Raw genomic sequence first — 24,564 nt, forward strand, 5'->3', positions numbered from 1 at the left:
GGATGTAACTAGTAGATTGGATAAGGGAGAACCAGTGGATGTGTTATATCTGAACTTTCAGAAGGCTTTCGACAAGGTCCCACATAAGAGATTAGTATACAAACTTAAAGCAAACGGTATTGGGGGTTCAGTATTGATGTGGATAGAGAACTGGCTAGCAGACAGGAAGCAAAGAGTAGGAGTAAACGGGTCCTTTTCACAATGGCATGCAGTGACTAGTGGGGTACCGCAAGGCTCAGTGCTGGGACCCCAGCTATTTGCAATATATATTAATGATGTGGACGAGGGAATTGAATGCAACATCTCCAAGTTTGCGGATGACACAAAGCTCTGGGGCAGTGTTAGCTATGAGGAGGATGCAAGGAGGCTGCAAGGTGACTTGGATAGGCTGGCTGAGTGGGCAAATGCATGGCAGATGCAGTATAATGTGGATAAATGTGAGGTTAAAACAGGAAAGTAGACTATTATCTGAATGGTGGCCGATTAGGAAAGGGGGAGATGCAATGAGACCTGGGTGTCATGGTACACCAGTCATTGAAAGTAGGCATGCAGGTGCAGCAGGAAGTGAAGAAAACGAATGATATGTTAGCATTCATAGCAAAAGGATTTGAGTATAGGAGCAGGGAGGTTCTACTGCAGTTGTACAGGGTCTTGGTGAGACCACACCTGGAGTATTGCGTACAGTTTTGGTCTCCTAATCTGAGGAAATACTTTCTTGCCATAGAGGGAGTACAGAGAAGGTTCACCAGACTGATTCCTGGGATGTCAGGACTTTCATATGAAGAATATCTCTGATAGACTCTGCTTGTACTCGCTAGCATTTAGAAGTTTGAGGGGAGATCTTATTGAAACTTACAAAATACTTAAGGGGTTGGACAGGCTAGATGCAGGAAGATTGTTCCCGATGTTGGGGAAGTCCAGAACAAGGGGTCACAGTTTAAAGATAAGGGGAAATCTTTTAGGACCGAGATGAGGAAAACATTTTTCACACAAGAGAGTGGTGAATCTCTGGAATTCTCTGCCACAGTAGTTGAGGCAAGTTCATTAGCTATATTTAAGAGGGAGTTAGATGTGGCCCTTGTAGCTAAAGGGATCAGGGGGTATGGAGAGAAGGCAGGTACAGGATACTGAGTTGGATGATCAGCCATGATCATATTGAATGGCGGTGCAGGCTCGAAGGGCCGAATGGCCTACTCCTGCACCTATTTTCTATGTTTCTATCCCTCTTCAATTGGATCCTCGACTTCCTCATCCACAGACTATCCATATTAGTGGAAATGTGTCATCCTCGATAACAATCAGCACCGGAGTACCTCAAGGCTGCGTGCTCAGCCCCCTGCTTTACTCACTCTATACTCATGACTGCGTAGCCGGGCATAGTGTGAATTCCATCATCAAGTTCACCAACAACACCACTGTTGTGGGACAAATCACTGATTTGTAGGCGGCGCGACTCTCGTCAGCAGCGGCCTCTGCAGCCCGTCCGCGTTTTTATTATTTCTTGTCTATGTTTCTATGTAGTTTTTGTTATTTTTTGTTGGGGTGTGTGTGTGTGGGGGGGTGGGGGTAACTTTTAAATCTCTCCCTGCACGGGAGACCCGACCTTTTCTTTGTCGGGTCTCCGTTGTCGTTGGGGCTGCAATGAGGAGCGGCCTCCAACAGAAGAAGACCGGGGACTCTGGTGCCGACGACTCACCGTCACCGTCGCGGAGCTGGCCGAGTCCGGAGCGGGTGGAGCGGTGGTGGAGCGCTGCTGCTGCTGCGGCCCGACCTCCGGAGATTCGGAGGCTGCAACTGCGGGTCTGCGGACGGCGGCACCGGGAGCCCGCGGGTCCCTGGAGGGAGACCGCTTTTCAGGGCTCCTGCGACGGCGACTTCTCCCGCCCGAGTTGCGGGGTCGAAGAGCTCCTGGAGCGGGGCCTAACATCACCGCCCCGCACGGCTTGGAATGGCCGCAGGACTCTGCGAGCGCACGCCGGGGGCTCCAACATCAAGAACCCGGTGTGCGATCTTGCACCACCCGGCGTGGCTTTAATGGCCGCGGGACAATCGCCATCGCCATCGCCAGCTGGGGGCTTTGAGTTTGACTCTGACTTCGGGGGGGGGGAGAGTGCAGTGGAGAGATAAGTATCTTTTGGCCTTCCATCACAGCAATGTGATGGATGTTTATGTAAAATGTAAATTATGTTGTGTCTGGGGTCTATTTGTTTGTAATGTATGGCTGCAGAAACGGCATTTCGTTTGGACCTCAAGGGGTCCAAATGACAATTAACTTGACTCTTGACTCTCTTGACTCTTGATGAGCCAGAGTATAGAAGTGAGATCGACCGATTGACCAAATGGTGCCAGCACAATAACCTGGCTCTTACACCAGCAAAACTAAGGAACTGAATGTGGACTTTAGAAGGTGCAGGATAGGGACCCACAATCCCACTTGACCGTTTCTATCAATGATGGAAAGGGTCAAGAACTTCAAGTTCCTGGGCGTGCATATTTCCGAAGATCTTTCCTGATCCCAGCACACTGATGCAATTATAAAGAAAGCACATCAGCGCCTCTACTTCCTGAGAAGATTACGGAGGGTCGGTATGTCAAAGAGGACTCTCTCGAACTTCTACAGGTGCACAGTAGAGAGCATGCTGACTGGTTGCACCGTGGCTTGGTTTGGCAACTTGAGCGTACAGGAGCAGAAAAGAATACAGAAGGTTGTGACCACTGCCCAGTCCATCATCGGCTCTGACCTCCCCACCATCAAAGGGATCTATCTCAGTCGCTGCCTCAAAAAGGCTTCCAACATCATCAAGGACCCACACCATCCTAGCCACACACCCATCTCTCTGCTGCCATCAGGTAGAAGGTACAGGAACCGGAAATCTGGTACATCCAGGTTCAGGAACAGCTACTTCCCCACAGCCATCAGGCTATTAAACTCGCCATTAATCAAACTCTGAATTATAACAGCCTATTGCACTTTACTTGTTTATTTATGTGTATATATATGGTCTATGCTATATAGACACACTGAACTGTTCTGTATTTATGCTTACAATATTCTGTTGTGCTGCAGCAAGCAAGAATTTCATTGTCCTATCTGGGACACATGACAATAAACTCTCTTGACTTGACTTCTATATTCATGAACTTCTATGTTCTTCTCTATATTCTAGAATATTTAGCATTATTTAATAGAACAACATTTGATATTCCTGTCATCTTGTGTTACTTAGAGCAGCTGCAGTTGCTCTTAAAATTCAAAGATAAGCGCCACAAAGTAATTTGAAAAATCTGCCTGATTTCTCGTCATCTTTGTTGAAATACCGACGAATAATTAATGTAACCTTGAATTTGTTTGAACTACTTTTATTTTTCCACTGTTAAGCCAATTATTCATTTTTCAGATGATCAAAGGCACCTCCTGGGAACATGACCAGATGGATCATACTTTTTGATAAGAGACAGGTCTCTCCCTTTGACAGAATTATAGCAAAATATTCAATGTGAGAAACTGATGCATCACATTGATGTTTGCCAAGGTATCTAAAAATATTGGTGACCTCAGATAGGGGTTGCAGTTATTTTAAGTATTGAATATAGTACATACATTTCTGGTTATAAATTTATCAAGTTTTGGCAATGCCCTACACCCTTGCGACCTCATTGATGCAAACCCCATTAAAAAAAAGGCCTGAAATTGCCCTCCGAGAATCTTAATGGACAATAATTACGTCATTACACCATTATAAATTAACTTGCATTGGAATAGAAAAACTTCCAGAAACTTTTGTTATTAATTTATCAAACAGAAACTGTAACTGCAAAACCCTAAACATTTTTCAGCATGACACCATTACAGCAAACCTTCTGAAAGGTGGGGGGACAAAGCTTTGTCATCCAGGTTTAGGGACTAGATTACTGCAGTCCCATTTACATATTGATCATGCATGATAACCAAACTGATACAGTGTCTATGTTTCTTAATCTGCGTACTTAACCTAATTAATACATTGTAATACTACTGAGGAAGATTCCAAATATTTGCTGTACACTCCACAGCAAAGATACTAGATCTAGTATCTTTGCTCTACAGTAAATTACATATTATGAGTAATTAATTTTGATTAGCCTTTGTGTACATTTTCAAAAGTCAAGATTCTATGCATGTTTTTAAATATATATATATATTTTACACTATACAAAAAGCAGTAAAATCTCAAATGATAGACCTATAGCATTATCTGGGCTACTTTGTTTATGACATACACCTTTATTAAGGACTGCATAAGTTGGCAAGTTCAATGGTGGTGCTATAAAGGTTAGAGGTTCTACATTATGGATCTTGGTACACTCTTTTCCCTCACCCATACAATACAGGCAAGGCTTGATTCAACAATTGTTTACTTTCAAACCTCTTGCAAGGTAATAGTAATGGGCCTTTCCCACAGGCGATTTTTCAGGTGAATGTCAAGTTGCCGGCAGTCGCCTGAAAAACCGGCAACTGGAACGGCAACTGTCAGAGTGGAACACACACACACATCGCTTCCTTCACCAACCCGTTATGCAGGCGGGGGACAAGGCAAGTGGGGGAAGCGCTGTCTGAGTGAAATTCACATGGTGCAAAATCAAGGTGATACAGACACACACCGCGATGAACAGGAGGATTGACGTTGTAATTAAGACGGCTTCAGTGTACGGTAAGTCCTTTAAAAGAGGGAGGGAGAGTGGGGGAGAAGGGGGAGAATGAGTGGAGAAGGAGGGCGAAGGAGTGGAGCCAACTTTTAAGAAGCCAAGGATACACTGCTGTGAAGCTCGGCGGACATTTAACATTACCGGTCGGTTATCCTTGGTTCAGAAAACTACTGCTTACGTTTTCTCTCCCAATGAGCCAATGAAATTCACCGGTCAGCACCGGCTACAACCTACGAGAACCTTCGACCTCCTGGCAACCCACTGAGACCTCCTGGCGACCCACCTACGGCAAGAGAATTCTCGCTACTCTCCATGGCGGCTTCATTCTGGTCGCCGCTAATTTTTCAACATGTTGAAAATTTTGCGGCGACCATAATGAGGCCGCGACTGGTTCCCAGAATGCGGGAACTCCTCACGACCATGAAGCCGACTCCCCGGCATCCACCCGCAAACATGTGGCGACTGCATAGTCTCCTGGAGTCGCCTAAAATGTCGCCTATGTGGGACAGGCCCATAAAGTTAGTATTATTCCTTCAATTGGACTTGTCCTACTTTGTTCTTGGAGTAACCATTCCCTGTCACAAACTTCCACTCCAGAAGTAGGCACAGTCAAATCACCTTTGCAAATATAACAAGATCTTCTGTCCATATTTTTACTAAATCATAAGCCATCCAAGTTTCAGTAATTTACCTGAACATGGGGGGGGTGACAATAAAAAGCTTTACGCACAATACAAAATGTAACCATGTGGTTAGAAACATAGAAAATAGGTGCAGGAGTAGGCCCTTCAAGCCAGCACCACCATTCAATATGATCATGGCTGATCATCCAAAATCAGTACCCCTTGTCCGGTTTTCCCCCCCATATCACTTGATTCCCTTAGCCCTAAGAGCTAAATCTAACTCTCTCTTCAAAGGAAAGAGGAAAAATGGCAATTTTGTCAGATAGTCTTTGTCAGTTGGACAGGAAAATAACAAACATAATGTAGGTGTAATGAGGCAAACTTTAAACAAATGGACGTACATTAAGAAGTGTAGAAGTGCAGAGTAATCTGTAGGTGTATGTCCACATATCCTGACAGTTAGCAGGACAGATAGATAAGGCGTTTTGAAAAAGCAGATAGCATGCTTGTTTTTATTTATATGACAAAGTGTACATATCCTTCCCTCCCTTAAATATCTAATACTTTCTGTATATAATTTATCCAGCCACTGAGCTTACCCAATCCTGTGGGTAGCGAATCGACCTATTACCCTGCAGTCTCAACTTTTCAAGACATGTTCTCACACTTAAATGTGACAAGGGCTCCAGCCTCCACTACTTTCCCAGGCAGTGAGTTTCAGATAGCTTCCACCCTCTAGATGGAAAAACATGTTACGCTCATCTTTTCTCCAATAGTTCTGCAAAATTACATTCTATTTACATTTCTGATTTTTGACCCTTCAGAAAAAGGTCTTTCTCATTTGCTTTAGCACCCATAATTTTTCAAACTTCAGTTAAGACTCCCCTCACTTTCTTCACGAGAAAACAACCTGGTCTATCCCCATTGCACAAAGCAAACAAATTCCATTTCTGTCTAACTACTAGTAAATCTCCTCTTCATGTTGTCAGTGCAATAACTTACTCCCTTTAACGTGAGGACCAGAATTGTACACAATTCTCAAGCAAAGTCCTAATGAGTGCTATGACCTCCCAGCTTTTGCCTTTTTAAAATATTTTCTTGACCTGTTCACAACACTTGAATGATCCATGCACAGGGATCCGCAAGCCTTTTCCTCAGTTAGGGACAAAGTGCTGGAGTAACTGAATGGGTCAGGCAGCAGCACTGGAGAAAATGGATAGGTGACATTACGAGTTAGGACCTTCTTCAGACTAACTGTAGTGCGGAGGAATGTTGGGGGTGGGGGCTGGAAGCAAGATAAAAAACAAGAAAAATCAGGACACGGTGACAGATAACCTCAGGCACGGAGGTTCCCTGATAGGCCTTTGCAAACTGAGCGGAAGTGTTCAGTGAAACGGTCGCAGTCTACATTTGGTCTCGCTGATGTACAAGAGCCCACATCGGGAACTCCGGATACAGTTGATGAGGTTAGAGGAGGTGCGAGTGAACCTCTGTCGCATCTGGAAGGACGGCTCGGGTCCCTGGATGAAGTCAAAGGAGGAGGTATAAGGACAGGTATTACATATCCTGTGGTTGCAGGGAAAAGTACCTCTGAGGAGAGAGTTTTTTGGGTGGGAAAAGATGAGTGAACCAAAGAGTTGCAGAGAGAGTGTTACATTTAAACCTCTGCTCTCTCCAGTTTTTCACCATTTCAAACATACTCTGTTTATACCTTTGTGTTGTCAGCAACCATTGGTTTCTATCCCACATTTATGTTTTTTATAGATATGTTGAAATGTTTGAGACTCAACAAGAGCCATTACTCGCATCTAATATGTTTGACTACCTGCCATTTACCCCCCAATTTCATTTCCTGAATAGTCAATAATTTGCATTTAATTCCATAAGAGACCATTATCTAAAATTGAAGCCTATGAGAATAATTTACTTTCTGACATCCACATAAATAACATGCATTAACAATTGGGTTTGGTAGACATGACTTATCCTTTACAAATTATCCTGGCTCTCTGTGATCCACTGACAATTTTACAAAATATTAAGAATATGTAGAAGACAAATGCCCCCAGTTGTTTGTGTTTTAAACAGAGCGTGAATGAGGAAGGACATTCTTGCTAGTGAGGGAGTGCAGCGTAGGTTTCCAAGGTTAATTCCCGGGATGGCAGGACTGTCATATGCTAAGAGAATGGAGCAGCTGGGCTTGTACACTCTGGAGTTTAGAAGGATGAGAGGAGATCTCATTGAAACATATAAGATTGTTAAGGGTTTGGACACGCTAGAGGCAGGAAACATGTTCCCAATGTTGGGGGCCACCAGTACCAAGGGCCACAGTTTAAGGATAAGGAGTAAACCATTTAGAACGGAGACGAGGAAACACTTTTTCTCACAGAGAGTGATGAGTGTGGAATTCTCTGCCTCAGAGGGCGGTGGAGGCAGGTTCTCTGGATGCTTTCAAGGGAGAGCTAGATAGGGCTCTTAAAAAATAGCGGAGTCAGGGGATATGGGGAGAAGGCAGGAACAGGGTACTGATTGGGAATGATCAGCCATGATCACATTGAATGGCGGTGCGGGCTCGAAGGGCCAAATGGCCTACTCCTGCACCTATTGTCTATTGTCTATTGATAGCTGTGTGTGGAGGTGAAATGCTGTGTTTGAGGGCAAGTGTTGAGGCTTTGGCTTGAGAAGCTTCGGTGACTACAAGATAATGTAAGAAATGTTTTTCTTTTGTGACTCCTCCTCAGTACAGTAGGAACAGCAATTAGGACACTGGATCCTACTGAAGTCAGGGAAACCTCCAGTGTCCTTGAGGACTGCATCTGTGGGAAGTGCCTCCAGTTCAGCTCCTGGCTGATCAAGTGAGGGAATTGGAGTGCGGCTGGATCGACATCACGATCGTCCTGGAGATTGAGAGCGTCACAGATAGGAACTAGAGTCCCTTTTGAAAACAACAATTAGATGCCATACTTTTGGGAAGCGAATTCTACAATCTAGAAAAGATTTCCCCATGCCTTCCTTTGAATCTTTTGGCAATAAATCTATGTTCTTAATCGTTTCATCAATGAGTTTCTCCTTATTTATTCTGCATTCCACTCTTCAAATGCATTTCTTTATTTTAATTTAAAAAAAAAAAAATAATAATAATAATAATAATAATAAATACTTTATTGATCCCCTCAGGGAAATTCAGATTCATAACATTCAAAACGAACGGTGGATATGCAATGGAAGGCATTTAAAGACTGCATGGATGAACTACAACAATTGTTCATCCCAGTTTGGCAAAAGAATAAATCAGGGAAGGTAGTGCATCCGTGGATAACAAGGGAAATCAGGGATAGTATCAAAACAAAAGATGAAGCATACAAATTAGCCAGAAAAAGTTGTCTACCAGAGGACTGGGAGAAATTCAGTCCAGCAGAGGAGGACAAAGGGCTTAATTAGGAAAAGGAAAATAGATTATGAAAGAAAAATGGCAGGGAACATAAAAACTGACTGCAAAAGTTTTTATAGATATGTGAAGAGAAAAAAGATTAGTTAAAACAAATGTAGGTCCCTTGCAGTCAGAAACAGGTGAATTGATCATGGGGAACAAGGACATGGCAGACCAATTGAATAACTACTTTGGTTCTGTCTTCACTAAGGAAGACATAAATAATCTGCCGGAAATAGCAGGGGACCGGGGGTCAAATGAGATGGAGGAACTGAGTGAAATCCAGGTTAGCTGGGAAGTGGTGTTAGGTAAATTTAATGGATTAAAGGCCGATAAATCCCCAGGGCCAGATAGGCTGCATCCCAGAGTACTTAAGGAAGTAGCCCCAGAAATAGTGGATGCATTAGTGATAATTTTTCAAAACTCTTTAGATTCTGGAGTAGTTCCTGAGGATTGGAGGGTAGCTAATGTAACCCCACTTTTTAAAAAGGGAGGGAGGGAGAAAACGGGGAATTACAGACCAGTTAGTCTAACATCGGTAGTGGGGAAACTGCTAGAGTCAGTTATTAAAGATGGGATAGCAGCACATTTGGAAAGTGGTGAAATCATTGGACAGTCAGCATGGATTTATGAAAGGTAAAGCATGTCTGACGAATCTTATAGAATGTTTTGAGGATGTAACTAGTAGAGTAGATAAGGGAAAACCAGTGGATGTGTTATATCTGGACTTTCAGAAGGATTTCGACAAGGTCCCACATAAGAGATTAGTATACAAACTTAAAGCACACGGTATTGGGGGTTCAGTATTGAAGTGGATAGAGAACTGGCTGGCAGACAGGAAGCAAAGAGTAGGAGTAAACGAGTCCTTTTCAGAATGGCAGGCAGTGACTAGTGGGGTATCACAAGGCTCAGTGCTGGGACCCCAGCTATTTACAATATATATTAATGATTTGGACGAGGGAATTGAATGCAACATCTCCAAGTTGGCGGATGACACGTAGCTGGGGGGCAGTGTCAGCTGTGAAGGAGGATGCTAGGAGGCTGCAAGGTGACTTGGATAGGCTGGGTGAGTGGGCAAATGCATGGCAGATGCAGTATAATGTGGATAAATGTGAGGTTATCCACTTTGGCGGCAAAAACAGGAAAGTAGACTATTATCTGAATGGTGGCCGATTAGGAAAAGGGGAGATGCAACGAGACCTGGATGTCATGGTACACCAGTCATTAAAAGTAGGCATGCAGGTGCAGCAGAGAGTGAAGAAAACGAATGGTATGTTAGCATTCATAGCAAAAGGATTTGAGTATAGGAGCAGGGAGGTTCTACTGCTGTTGTACAGGGTCTTGGTGAGACCACACCTGGAGTATTGCGTACAGTTTTGGTCTCCTAATCTGAGGAAAGACATTCTTGCCATAGAGAGAGTACAGAGAAGGTTCACCAGACTGATTCCTGGGACGTCAGGACTTTTTGGATTTATCCAGGTTCTACTTCCACAGTCGATCATATACATCACAAATTTGGTCAGAAGATATTTCAGTTGAAATTTTAACGTTAATTCTTGTGGGAATGATGGAAACAGCGTTTATCAATTTTTTTTTTTAAATATGGTGCGTACAAACTGGGTATCTTCATTGTTGTTCACAATACGTACATCTAATCTGATTAACCATATAACCATATAACAATTACAGCACGGAAACAGGCCATCTCGGCCCTACAAGTCCGTGCCGAACAACTTTTTTTCCCTTAGTGCCACCTGCCTGCACTCATACCATAACCCTCCATTCCCTTCTCATCCATATGCCTATCCAATTTATTTTTAAATGATACCAACGAACCTGCCGCCACCACTTCCACTGGAAGCTCATTCCATCCACACCGCTACCACTCTCTGAGTAAAGAAGTTCCCCCTCATGTTACCCCTAAACTTCTGTCCCTTAATTCTGAAGTCATGTCCTCTTGTTTGAATCTTCCCTATTCTCAAAGGGAAAAGCTTGTCCACATCAACTCTGTCTATCCCTCTCATCATTTTAAAGACCTCTATCAAGTCCCCCCTTAACCTTCTGCGCTCCAGAGAATAAAGACCTAACTTATTCAACCTATCTCTGGAACTTAGTTGTTGAAACCCAGGCAACATTCTAGTAAATCTCCTCTGTACTCTCTCTATTTTGTTGACATCCTTCCTATAATTGGGCGACCAAAATTGTACACCATACTCCAGATTTGGTCTCACCAATGCCTTGTACAATTTTAATATTACATCCCAGCTTCTATACTCAATGCTCTGATTTATAAAGGCTAGCATACCAAAAGCTTTCTTTACCACCCTATCTATATGAGATTCCACCTTCAAGGAACTATGCACGGTTATTCCCAGATCCCTCTGTTCAACTGTATTCTTCAATTCCCTACCATTTACCATGTACGTCCTATTTTGATTTGTCCTGCCAAGGTGTAGCACCTCACATTTATCAGCATTAAACTCCATCTGCCATCTTTCAGCCCATTTTTCCAAATGGCCTAAATCACTCTGTAGACTTTGGAAATCCTCTTCATTATCCACAACCCCCCTATCTTGGTATCATCTGCATAATAGTCCGGTGATGTGGCGTTTTGACACCTTTAAACATATTGCCAAAAGAACATTTGCTGTAGTTATGTCCTTTGGCCATCTTTTGTCAGTTAGTGTAATGTTGAACCTTTCAGATGGGTATAGTCAGTTTTAACAGCTAATATCATAAAATGCCTTTAGAAATGTCCTTGCAACCTGTACATTTTGTTGTAGATAAATTATGTGGGAAGCGAGAGTGCTTCTGTATCAATAGCAATAACAACCAATGGCCATATCATGATAATTTTCGGTCCTTCACAGAAAACATGCTTGCATCAATTTGTAGTGTGCATGGTTAAGCATATATGTTACCATCGTTCAGATTTATTGACACAGGTTGATCATACGCTGATAATCCAACCACATTTTTCTTTGGAGAACATGCTCGCCCTTATGGGCGACCACGAACACTGTTTTTTATTTAAATATGCCTACCTTCAGCAGCTCCCGCCCGACATCCGCCTGCAGCGCATCAGTGATCCCTTTACTGACACGCAGGCACTGGCTGAGCGCGCCGACCAGCTGTGGATGTCCCGTCAGCGGGACCTGGAAGCCTTGGCCGTCCTTTCTGCGGCGTCGGGAGGCGTGGAGCAGGTCGGGGGCTGCTATCGACCGCGTCTCGGCTGCTCCGCGGCGAAATCCGGCCGCCATCGGGCATTGCAGCGCAGGCACGTCTCTCCCGCACAGCCCGTCGGCAGTTCCATCCGACGCCAGCAGAGTCCACCAGACACCAGCTAGTCCACCAGCCAGCTAGTCCACCGACGCCAGCTAGTCCACTAGACGCCAGCAGAGGGGGTTGGTGCTATTATCACCGCCACTGGGGAGCTTTAGCCAGGCAATGTCGCACGCCCTGTGCGTTCCCGGGAAACGCAGGGGCCGGTCGTCAATGATTCCTTCAGCGGCTGGCCATATTCATCATGTCTTCGCCTCGGATCGCCGCACCGGGAATCTGTTGCTCGTGAACACCAGGGCGGAGGTGAGTGTGCTGCATCCGTCCATAGCTGACATTCGTGCGGGCAAACGCGACCCCCTACTCACCGCGGCGAACAGGAGCACTATTCGCACCTAAGGAGTTCGCACCATCTCCCTCAACTTTGGCCACAGCTGCTTTTCGTGGGCGTTTGTCATCGCCGACGTTTCCCAGCCGCTGCTGGGCGCCGACATCCTTCGAACCCATTCACTTCTCGTGGATGTCAAGCGGCATGGCCTGGTGCACTCCGTCACGCTGGAGCTGGTCTTCCTCCGCTTTTGCACGCCTTGATGGTTCCCCTGTCGTCCGTGGATGCTACTTTCGCGCACATCCTGGCGGATTTCCCGGACATCCTTGAACCCCACCTCCGCTCCTCCGTCCCCAAGCACAGGGTGGAGCACCATATTCTGATTACCTGTGCACGCCCGGGCATGTCGTCTCGCGCTGGACAAGCTCCGTCTGGCGTGGGAGGAGTTCCGCCTGATAGAATCGATGAGCATCGTGCGTCCCTCCCATGGGCGTCACTGCTCCACATGGTCCCCGAAGCGGGAGGGGGCTGGCGCCCATGTGGAAATTACCTTCGTCTGAATGATGCGACCGTCGCCGACAGATACCCAGTCCCGCACATTCAGGACTTCAATGCCCAAATGGCCGGAGTATCGGTGTTCTCCAAGGTGGACCTCATGCGAGGGTACAACCAGATTCCGGTCCACCCTGATGATATCCGTAAGACAGCAATTATTACACCGTTTGAATTTTTTCGGATGTCATTTGGGTTGAAGAACACCGCGCAGGCCTTCCCGCGGCTTATGGACTGTCTGTGCCTTGGCCTGCACTTTGTATTCATCTACCTGGACGACATACGCATGGCCAGCCACTCACGGCAGGAGCACTGCATCCACCTCCGTCAGTTGTGTCAGCGCCTCGGTGATTATGGGTTAGCTATCAACTCGTCCGTGCCGTTTTGGGGTGACGGCCATTGACTTCCTTGGCCACCATGTAGCTCCACAAGGGGTGGTACCTCTGCCGGCCAGGGTCGATGCTGTCCGCCGGTTCCCCCGTCCGACCACAGTTAAGGGCCTCCAGGAATTCATGGGGATGGTTGCGTTTTATCACTGCTTCTTGCCGGTGGTGGCCGAAATCATGCTCCCGCTTTTCCACATGATCGCTGGTCATCGCAAGGAGGTTGAGTGGTCCGACGGAGCAGTAGCGGCGTTCGAAAGTGCTAAGGAGGCCCTAGTTGTGGCCATGATGCTCGTCCACCCACGGGAGGACGCCCTAACCGCCCTGACGGTGGACGCTTCTGAGGTGGCGATTGGACAGGAGGAGGCCATTCGGCCCTTCGAGCCAGCACTGACATTCATTGTAATCATGGCTGATCGTCCCCAATCAATAACCCGTGCCTGCCTTCTCCCCATATCCCTTGATTCCACTAGCCCCTAGAGCTCTATCTAACTCTCTCTAAATCCAGTGACTTGGCCTCCACTGCCCTCTGTGGCAGGGAATTCCACAAATTCACAACTCTATGGGTGAAAAAGTTTTTTCGCACCTCAGTCTTAAATGGCTTCCCCATTATTCTAAGACTGTGGCCCCTGGTTCTGGACTCGCCCAACATTGGGAACATGTTTCCTGCATCTAGCTTGTCCAGTCCTTTTATAATTTTATATGTTTCTATAAGATCTCTTCCTCTCATCCTTCTAAACTCCAGTGAATACAAGCCTAGTCTATTCAATCTTTCCTCATATGACAGTCCCGCCATCCCAGGGATCAATCTCGTGAACCTACGCTGCACTGCCTCAATCACAAGGATGTCCTTCCTCCAATTCTGAGGCCAAAACTGTACACAATACTCCAGATGTGGTCTCACCAGAGCCCTATACAACTGCAGAAGAACCTCTTTACTCCTATACTGAAATCCTCTTGTTATTAAGGCCAACATTCCATTAGCTTTCTTCACTGCCTGCTGCACCTGCACGCCAACTTTCAGTGATTGGTGTACAAGGACGCCCAAGTCTCGCTGCACCTCCCCCTTGCCTAACCTAACCCCATTGAGATAATAATCTGCTCCCTTGTTTTTGCCGCCAAAGTGGATAACCTCACATTTATCTATATTATACTGCAACTGCCACGCATCTACCCACTCACTCAACCTGTCCAGGTCACCCTGCAACCTCCTAACATCTTCTTCCCAAATTGGAGGAACAGCACCTCATATTTCGCTTGGGTAGCTTACACCCCAGTGGTATGAACATTGACTTATCAAGCTTCAAATAGCCCTTGCTTTCCCTCTCTTTCCATCCCCTCCCCTTCCCAGTTCTCCACCAGTCTTACTGTCCCGCTCACTCCTCGAACTGAAACGTCACCCATTCCCTCTCTCCAGAGATGCTGCCTGTCCCGCTGTTACTCCAACATTGTGTGTACTTTCGATTTAAACCAGCATCTGCAGTTCTTTCTTACAAATAAAGGTAAATGGTTATTTATCTTAGAGCCCTAAGCATAAGAATCTGAGAGAACAGTGCAATACTGAACTAATACTGCACAGAGGTGCCATATTCTTAACGAGATCCCATGTTTTAACAGAGACCTATGCTTCAAGATGGCAGCAGCAGCAGATGGAGGAAAAGAACAATGCCAATGAGTAGGCTGGGAGCATACCTGAGTGCATGGATTGGATGTGGCCCATAGCAGCATGGAGTTGCAGATAATATCCACACCATCGCAAGGCCGACCCCTGCAGCTCCAACAGAATGCTGCTGCCAGATCAACTGGGCTTTATGGCAAAGTTAAGGCTCTACATTTTTTAACAACTTTGAACTTGAACGATACAAGCAGCACCGGAAATGTGGCAATTCTTCTATAATGCCTCAATGTAATCTCCTATTCTTCCACTCTTGTACTTACGTATGATTGTGCTCACATAGAGCAAGATTTTTACTAAAATGCATGCAAAAATGAATTTCATTGTGCCGAGGTACATGTGACAATAAAGTACCATTGAACATAAATGGACATGAGAGATCCATTTGCATTGTTTAGAAAAATGTGACAAACAGTTCATAGCAATTGCTAGCCAAAATGTATCCATTCATTCATAATTTTAAAACAAATCACATTACTATTTGTGAGAGTTTGCTGTGCATAATTTAACTGCCATGCTCCTACTTAATACAAATAATTAAAAATACTTCCTTGATTGTAAAATAGTCAGGATCTCCAAAAGGAGCACAAAAAGATGTTACATAAATGCAACATGTTAGGCCACAACTTTTAATTTCCCTTTACTTTCAATGCTTAAAGAACAATTTCTGACTATTACTCAATGTTCTTCCCTTTTATTTGTTTTAGAATGATTAATATTGGTTTCTCCGCCATTAATGCAACACCCCACACCTATAGTACCTTCAACACTGCCATCCAACCTGACCTGATCCTCCATCTATCTCTACAAAATCCCTTAAGACAAAACATTAAATGGGACGTCTATGGCGATTAGCAAAGAATTCCATTCCCGAAAATATGAAATCTCACAACTATTACATTACCCTTTCCCTACTCTCTCTTGTCTGTGTACTGCCTCCTGCTTCAAGGTGTCGTAATGAGCATTCTTTCTGTGATATTTACAACCCCATCATTATTCTCAGGGAACAGGTACATTACCCTGGCTGAAATAATGCAGTTTCAAAAGTAAAATTCTAATATTTTCGGTCTATTTGGTTTCCCCCATTTCTATAGGCTATTGAGCACAGTCAGGTCATTCAAATCCTTCTTCCCTCTACAAGGAGAGATAGATGGCTGGAGTGAGTTGTCCTAATACTCCCTGCTTCCTTACATTCCAGAGGGTCTCCCACTCACATTCCAGAATAATGAATATGACCAAAGTTTCAAGAAGATAAAATCCAATTTACATGTGTTTGGTCAGAGCAGTCACCCTCCACAATATTCCTTGTCTGCTATCTGAATGCACAACCTGTTCTGCTTAATGCCGTTGAATGCTCAACTAAGTCTAAATTATTTATATAAAATGTTATAATTATTTATGTATCATATTTTTACTTAAACAGTCTAATGTAATAAGCGATGAAATATGGAACAATTTATTTAAATAAATACTCCCTCAAACATACACTACAAGATTGGAGGAAATCAACAGCACTTTCTTTTCCCTCTGCACTGAGTTTCCTTCTGCCAAACTCTCAACTTAATCCTATTTAGGTACTCTGTTCATGACCTCTGTGCATACAGCAGAATGTTTACTTTGAAAGACTTCAGCCAGAAGTGATAGCTCTTCTTTCTGTTCATAATATTTACTTCCGAACCAGACAGACGACAATAGTTGATTAACTTCCACCATCAGGCAATTTCTGTTAATATGCCATTTACAATTCCAAGTTAAATATTAAAATCGGAACTAAATTTTAATTCAATATATACTCACAAGTTATACTCACAAGCTATCTACCGGAGTGTAAGTTTTGACCAACTTTTCAATTTAAATTCTGACAACCATGTTTGAACAAATTTTTTTTTACATTATTTTTTTTTCTTTCTTGAATGTATTTCGTATATTAATTTTATTTGACCGCAAATCCCTCCAAATATAGGGTTCATAAATCATTTTTAACAGTGAATTACTCATTGACAAAAGGTTTAGAAAAGGAAAATAAAATTGATATTAGTTGTTCATGTGACAATGAACAGCAGTGCAGATTTAATAGGTTGATGCCAGCCTTTCTGTTGTAAAAAACGAAATTGCAAATGTACATGATGTCCATAGCACTAATATTTTCCGGACAGCTGTTCATAACAAATTGGCAGATGACTGATATTTAACCCTTAACTGCCTTACAGTAAAAAGAAGTGCCACCTAGCAATGTCCTAAAAATATCAAGATAGATTCCATCATAAAAGTTTGTTGTTCTTCTGTTCATAGTTAATCATGCTCATTTGTCAATACGTTAGAAATCTTTTTAACATAATTTACAAAAGTAAAAGTGAAATGAAGGGCTCCCTACCGCCAGCTGATTGGTGACATTCAGAATGAGTGCCCACATATCTGCACGTAATGTTGTTGGACATCCCTGTCGAACGTACTGTTGGGCAGCAGCACTGTCCTTCTTAGACAAAACTAAAAGCAAAGAACATGTAAGCTTACAATGACAAACTTCCCCAACTCCAAACTACATTGAAACAGGCAGAATTCTTTTAAGGAACCAGATCAAGGATAGTTGTGACATTTGCTCAAAACAGAAATTCCGCGCTCCCATTATAATTAGAATGTCATGCCTACATGTTGTTCTATATCTATTACCTTTCAACCATTACGTTTATTTATACCTTTTATACATTTGGGAACAGAGTGCAAGAAAAGGAAACCAAAACGAGGGTACCTCAAATTTCACCAATATGATTTCCAGGCATTAAGCTTTAGATAAATTCAGTGATTCTAAGAGCATGACAGTATTTTTCCAATAGGCAAATGCATTCTCCAACCCTGATTCAAATCAAATTTGTTTGAATGCTTATTAAGTTTCCAGAGGTACCATTGAAAAATACATTGTGTATACTTTGATACAAAAAAAAAGTCAAATTGCAAAATATTAATTTTGGGCATAAAGATGCCAGAGATCATGGTCCATATTGATACATAAAATGGGCAGGAAAAGAGACAAGGTGCTGCTGCAAAGAGAATCTAGGGAATTGGCAGAAAATTAAAACACAGGAGTTCAAGGATTATAATCTCAGGATTACTTACTGTGCCATGTGCTAGCGAGACAAACAATTGGAAGATTGTACAGTCAAATGTGTGTCTGAGGGGTTGGTGCAGGAGGGCAGGTTTCCGGTATCATTGGGCTCTCTTCCAGGGCAGATGGGATCTGTACATATACAGGTGGCCTTTAACATCTTGGCGCCTGGTCTAAACATCATGGACCATGGTTAGAGACTGAGTTGGGGCTCCAAACCATGGTGAGTTTCAACTGACCCGACGTGAGAGTTTCATCACCTCGACGCGAGGGCCTCGGATCGGCGGCTGCGGCTTTGATCGCAGATGGTTCAACAGCCCCGACCGTGGAGAAGAGGGAAAGATTGGACTTTATTACCTTCCATCACAGTGAGGAATGTGGGGAGCCACTGTGGTGGATGTTTATGTTAAATTGTATTTTATGTGTCTGTGTGTCTTATTGCTTTTCACTTGGTGTGGCCGTATGGTAACTCGAATTTCACTGAACCTTAATTGGCACATGTGACAATAAACCCATCTTGAATTTGAAATTGAAGATCCTATTCACGTCTGGAAATGGGGGGGTAGGGGGGGAGATTTAAGGAACATCTAAGAGGTGTTTTTTTATTACAGCTGTAGATGTCTGGAAGATGTCACCAGGAGCAGTGGTGGAAGCAGATACAATAACAATCTTTAAGAGGAATTTAGTCAGATAGGTGAACAGGCAGGGAATGGAGGGATAATAGATCACATGCAGGCAAATATGCAGTTGAAATTGGCATCATGGTCACCAGACACAGTGGGCTGAAGGGTTTATTCCTGTGCCATACATTTCTATGTCCTATCTTGTTATCCTGTCAGTAATTTGAACACATGATTAGATGACTGAAAGCCACCTTTACCAGGCCCCTTCCATCCATTCATCACAGGTGCTTGCTTACTTTAAACTACCTGTTCACAAACAACTTGTAAATCAATACATTTAGTTAATTTCTGATGATATCAGTTGGTTCTCACCTTTTTGCCCAAGACGTATGTACTCAATTTCAAAAGGTTCTGTAAGAGAATTTTCAATTACAGAATTATATCAATCAGAAAAAGTGTAATATATCTGTCATAACATCCAGCCATCTAGCAAATATTTGAAAGTCAGGAGTTGTTACCCTGTCAGATTTTCATTTTATCTGCACCAACGAATGGCAGCTGTTTTGAAGAAAAATATTCAGGAACCGAATCTTTGTGCCACCCCTTTGTTGGGCAATTCAAAATTCTACCCAGTGTTCTTCTCCTTAAAATATATCATGCTCCAAAGCACACGAAGTAGGTAAAACTCTTCAAATACAGCTCCCTATTTCTTCAGTGCCAACCTTAAATGTATTTCTCCTCATTATCATTACCTGTTCCCTGAAAGAAAAAACACTGCATCTTATTTATAACTCGTGTTTTCATCCCCAGTATTATCTCTTGTATCAAAGATGTTTGCACCAGTAGCTTTAACACATCTTAATTGGGCACCCCAATCTTGCCCTTAACAATACTTTATTCTAATTGAATGTTTACCCAATTCCCTATATTTGTGGAACTAGAGAAGCTGCAAGAAACAAACAGCTTTCCATTGAAGGACATGTTTTAAAGTCCATGTATGAATTGGACATGTTTAACCTAAAGCCCAAATCAAATATTACATGAAACAATTCTGGCAGTCAAAAGCAATCAATCAAAAAATTGTTACAGCAAAACCCAAAACACCAGAATACTGAGACATTTGATCTGCCAAATTAAATAATAATATTGGAATTTTGCCGACATTGTAAACACTAATCATTTAATCAGGGTTATACATGCTCACTAGTAAGGTTTTACACTATGGACTTGCTACAAAACTGCCACCAAAATCTGGATGTGAAAGAAATAAAAATTAATAAGCGAGTTCGGTATTCCAACTGCGCATGCCCAGGTCATAGGTCACTCGCCATAAACATTGTTGGTAGCACAGCATATAGACCTTCATTCATCCGTATTTTCTAGATTTGATTCTTCTAAATATGAAAATACTGTTTTCAAACTATGATTTAGTTGTATTTATTGTCCCTTTGTATAAAGCTATGATGATTTTGTAATTTTTATTGCTTTACTAGACTAAGTGAGACCCGTTAGGTCCCAGTCACATGGGAGGACTGGTCCCTCAACGCAACCCATTCTCCAAAGCAATATTTCACCACTCACCCGTTCCCCCAACGCAACCTGTTCCCCCAATGCAATATTCCACCACTCACCCATAGCCCCTAAATGCACAGACGCAGTTCATGTCCCCTCATCCCCGATGTTGTGGGGCGGAGGGATGTGCGGGCGGGGAGGTTGTGGGGGGTAGAGGTGTGTGGGTGTGTGGCGGGATGGGGTGGGTGTGTGAGCGAGGGGGTGGGGTGTGTGGGGGGGGGGTGGTGTGGTGTGTGGGCAGGGGGTGGGTGTGGGGGAGAGGGGGTGTGTGTGGGGGAGGGGGATGTGTTGGGGAGGGGTGTGTGTGGGGGAGTGGGGGTTGTGGGGGGGGGGGGGTGTGGAGGAGGGGGCGTGTGGGGGGAGGGTATTGTGTGGGGGAGGAGAGATGTGTGGGGGAGGGGGGATGTGTGGGGGGGGGGGGGGCTGTGGGGGAGGGGGGGTGTGTGTGGGTGGGTGGTGGTGTGGTCAGGGGGGGGGGGTGTGGGGGGGGGGGGGGGGGGATGGATGTGTGGGGGAGGAGGGGGTGTATGTGTGGGCAGGGGTGTGTGTGGGTAGGGGTGTGTGTGTGTGGGCGGGTGGGTGTGTGTGTGAAGGGGAGAGGTGTGTGGGGGAGAGGAGTGTGTGGGCGGGAGTGAGCTCGGAGAAAAGACGGGGAAAGAGCCATGGGGGAGAGGGGTGCATCACGGGGGAGGGGAGGGGAGAGAGGAGCCAGCGAGGGGGACCAGAGGGGTAGTGGCTGGAATTGGCAGTGTGATTGGGACTCACAGCGGGCGCTGGTCGTTGGTCGTTCTCGTCCGCCGGGATCAGAGTCCCCGCTTTCCGTTTGGCGACATCTCCGACTCCGGGCTGATCTGGGTCTCTGACTCCGTGCTGGGCTGGGTCTCCCATGCTGGGCTGGTCTGGGTCGGGTCTCCGACGTTGGGCTGCTTGGGACTGGGCAGCTTGGGCCTGGGTTGCTTCGGGTTTCTTCGGGTCCCTCCGAAAATTGTGTCCGATTGGAAACCTCCGACGGCCATCCTCAGCTACAGTAAAGACACGATGGCGCAGGAAGGGGCGGACCGTCCCGGGGAACATTAGGGGAAGAGACTAATCTGCACGGTGCTGACTGGCAGGAGAAGAGATCGCTAACTTTTATAACATTCAACCGATCAGAACGAAACTTGGTACACTCGCAGCACAGGAGAACGGTTAGTGAACTGGCAAAAAATCGTAGCGCTATCGCGAAACGTTTTTGCACAAATAGCAAGACCGCCAGCCCAGAAGATAACAAGATCAGAGTTTTAGTTATGTATAGATGCTTCTGTGACTGAGCAAGATCGTGCTGCTGCGTGGGGTCAGGGTCCATGGTCTGGGTCGGGCGTGGGTCTCCAGTGCTGTGGGCACTGTTGAGTTGCTGCTGGGCCATCCCCGTCCCCTACTGGGTGTCCTGTCCCTATCCGGAGGCGGCCGGAGGTGTCGGACTGGGATTGCAGCAGGCCAGGGACTGTCGGCTGCGCCTCTCTCCTTGTCCAGTGCCTGTCGGTTTGCCCCCTCGGTGCTGGCAGGGTCCGAGCGCCGGTCATCGGTGGGGATGCACACAGGGTACTGCGGTGGCTTGGCGGGTTAGGCAACATCTCTGGAGAAGGGTCTCGATCTCCGAAACATCACCCATTCCTTTTCTCCGGAGATTCTGCCTCCCCAGCTGAGTTGCGGCACCACTTCGTGTGTATCCCCGTTGATGGCTGGTGCTCTGCTTTCGCTGGCGCTGGGGGAGTTGGCCGGCAGCCGCTAGGTGGGGCGGGAGCCGACCCATCGGTGAGCGGGTTCCTCGCGAGTAGGAGCGGGTTTGGCGCTTTCTCTCCGCGCTGGCTGTGGGCCTGGGGCCGCTGGTGTCCCGTCGGTCCGGTGTCACCGCCCGTCGGGTTGGGATGGGTCTCTTTGGGTGCGGGGGGGGTGGTCCAGTGGCAGTTCGGCAGGGCTTGTGGTGCAATGGATCTGGGTGTGATCCTGGCTGCGGATGAGGCACTGGTCTGTGCGCGCTCTCCCGTCTTCCACTCGCATCTGCCCCCTCTCTCTCACTGTTACACCCCACTCTTCCAGTACCTGGCACCCCCGTTCCTCAGATTAAATATATTTTTACACATAAATTCTGAATAAAGATAAGAATTTATACACAGTTTCCTCAGCCAGCACTTTGTTCGCTTTTTCTTTATGGCGAATGACTTCTGACAAATCCCATGATTCCTTGCGTTTTTCAGAATACCAAACTCGTTTATTGGTATTAGGCATGCTAAATCACATTAAACTTCGCATCATTTAAAATTTGGCTTGCTCTTTCTGCAATGGTGCTAGACATGGGAGCTCCAAAATGGCAATTCATTTATTATTACGAATTATGAATGGACCGATGGATTGCCCAAAAATGAAAATGCAATGAAACTGCAGGATAATTTAGCTTTGGGAGATGTGAATTATTAAAACTTGAGGGGTCGATTTCTATACGAGATAGGAAGAAGCAATTTGGCTCTGAGCTATGACGGCTTATCTCCAAAAAAAACAACTCTCATAGAAACATAGAAACTCTCCACCCATTTACACAAGGAATAATTTAAACTAGCCAATTAGCCCACAGCCATCATATTTTTAGGATGTAGGAGGAAACCAAGATACCCACAGGAAAACCCAAGTAGAATGCAGACCGCAGCAGAGGTCACAATTGAGCCCAGGTGGCTAGTGCTGAAGCAGCAGTACCACCTGCTGCATCACTGTGCTGCCCTGTTAGTCCCTCTGTAATCATCCTGTTAAAATAGTAATGAGTAATTCCTAGAAACTCAAAAATTATTTAATAAGCATTTAATAAAACTCACCAGGGGAGATCTGCATCGAATCATCAATCCCAAGTTGCTCGTAATTCAAACCAAGTTCAGTGTATAAATTTCTCTGTCAAGAGTAAAAAGAGAAAAATAATTTTAAGCTTGAATATCTATGGAATGCATTATATTTCTATTTAAATGTTTACAAAACATTTTCATTAGACATATTTAAGGAACCATAATGTTTTGGTGCTACAACATATTACATCGTTGAGTGGCAAATGTTGTTCCAGAGTCTTGTTCCAAAACTTCATAACCTGCAAGCTAATGTCTATAAATATGCTAAAAGACAATCAAAGGCAAGTCAGTTAATGGCAGATTGATGGAACAATACTCTGTTACTCATGCAGATTCGGCACCCAAGTGACCCTTGTAAAAAGTTACCATGCTTCTCCCCAGCCAAGAAACAATACACAAAAAGAATATTCGTAACATACACCAGTTGTAAATGTTTCCAAATTAAACCAACTAATCCAAAGAAATTCAATGGCCAAGACTTCAGGTTCAGCAACAAACAAATGGCAATTACCAAAAGGCTTAAATAAAATGGCTGATGAAGAACCAACCCTTTCTTTCAAAGCTAGACACTGCTGTCCATAAATATACCATAGAATATTTGAAAACAAGACAGTTGGGCCCAAGTTAAATAGAAATAATTGGCAAAACTCTTCTGCTGATGGAAATGTCCAAAGGGCGGCACGAGTTGCTGCCTTACAGCGTCTGCAGTATCAGAGAACCAGGTTCGATCCCGACTACGGTTGCTGTCTGTATGCAATTTGTATGTTCTACCCGTGACCACCTAGGATTCCTCCGAGATCTTCGGTTTTCTCCCACACTCCGGACGTACAGGTTTGTAAGTCAATCGGCTTGGTATAAGTGTAAATTCTCCTTAGTGTTAATCTGCGGGGATCGCTGGTCTGTGCGAACTCGGTGGGCCGAAGGGCCTGTTTCTGTGCCGTATCTCTAAACTAAACTAAAATAAACAATAGGACACTTCAAAATGAGATATTAAGAGAGATGCTATGAGGTTGGTTAAAGGGTTAAGTTTTGAGAAAAGGTTAGAGAATGGAATTCCAGAGTTTGCGATCAGCAATCTGTTTCTCACAACCTCAAAGTCAAAAATAAATAACTGTAATCCAAAGCAAATGAAACTGCCCAATAATTGGCAACTTGTGCTTTAAAAAAATCACAATAATTGTTTTTACAATTTACTTTAACCTTAACTTAATATTACTTGCTCGAATGTAAAATGCTCAAATAAATTTGTGAAGAGCTTAAAATTTGTCCCAATTATTGAAATGATGCTCTGCTTATAAAGTCACAAAACTTGCATTTAAAGGCTGTATTATAAAAGCTCTTACATTAATATCAGTTTCAATACAGTAAATTGTTAATTACCATCATCTGTATGGTGAACACAATGAGGTTAAGCCATGCCCTGCTTCCAGTTCATCAAAA

The 24,564-nt window shown here is 44.5% G+C and overlaps 1 protein-coding gene across 2 annotated transcripts in view; it reads right to left on the reverse strand.

Moving 5' to 3' along the window:
- tbc1d19 (TBC1 domain family, member 19) overlaps positions 1–24,564 on the reverse strand; it is a 116,828-nt gene that overhangs the window by 48,004 nt on the left and 44,260 nt on the right. For both annotated transcript variants that reach the window (XM_055637905.1, XM_055637913.1), the window contains exons 9-11: positions 23,101–23,173; positions 19,055–19,093; positions 17,331–17,443 (exon numbers count right to left, since the gene is read on the reverse strand). In XM_055637905.1, the coding sequence (XP_055493880.1) occupies positions 17,331–17,443; positions 19,055–19,093; positions 23,101–23,173 (225 nt within the window). The remainder of the gene's footprint in view (positions 1–17,330; positions 17,444–19,054; positions 19,094–23,100; positions 23,174–24,564) is intronic.

Source organism: Leucoraja erinacea, chromosome 1 (assembly GCF_028641065.1).
Source record: "Leucoraja erinacea ecotype New England chromosome 1, Leri_hhj_1, whole genome shotgun sequence".
NCBI classification, from domain to species: Eukaryota; Metazoa; Chordata; class Chondrichthyes; order Rajiformes; family Rajidae; genus Leucoraja; species Leucoraja erinaceus.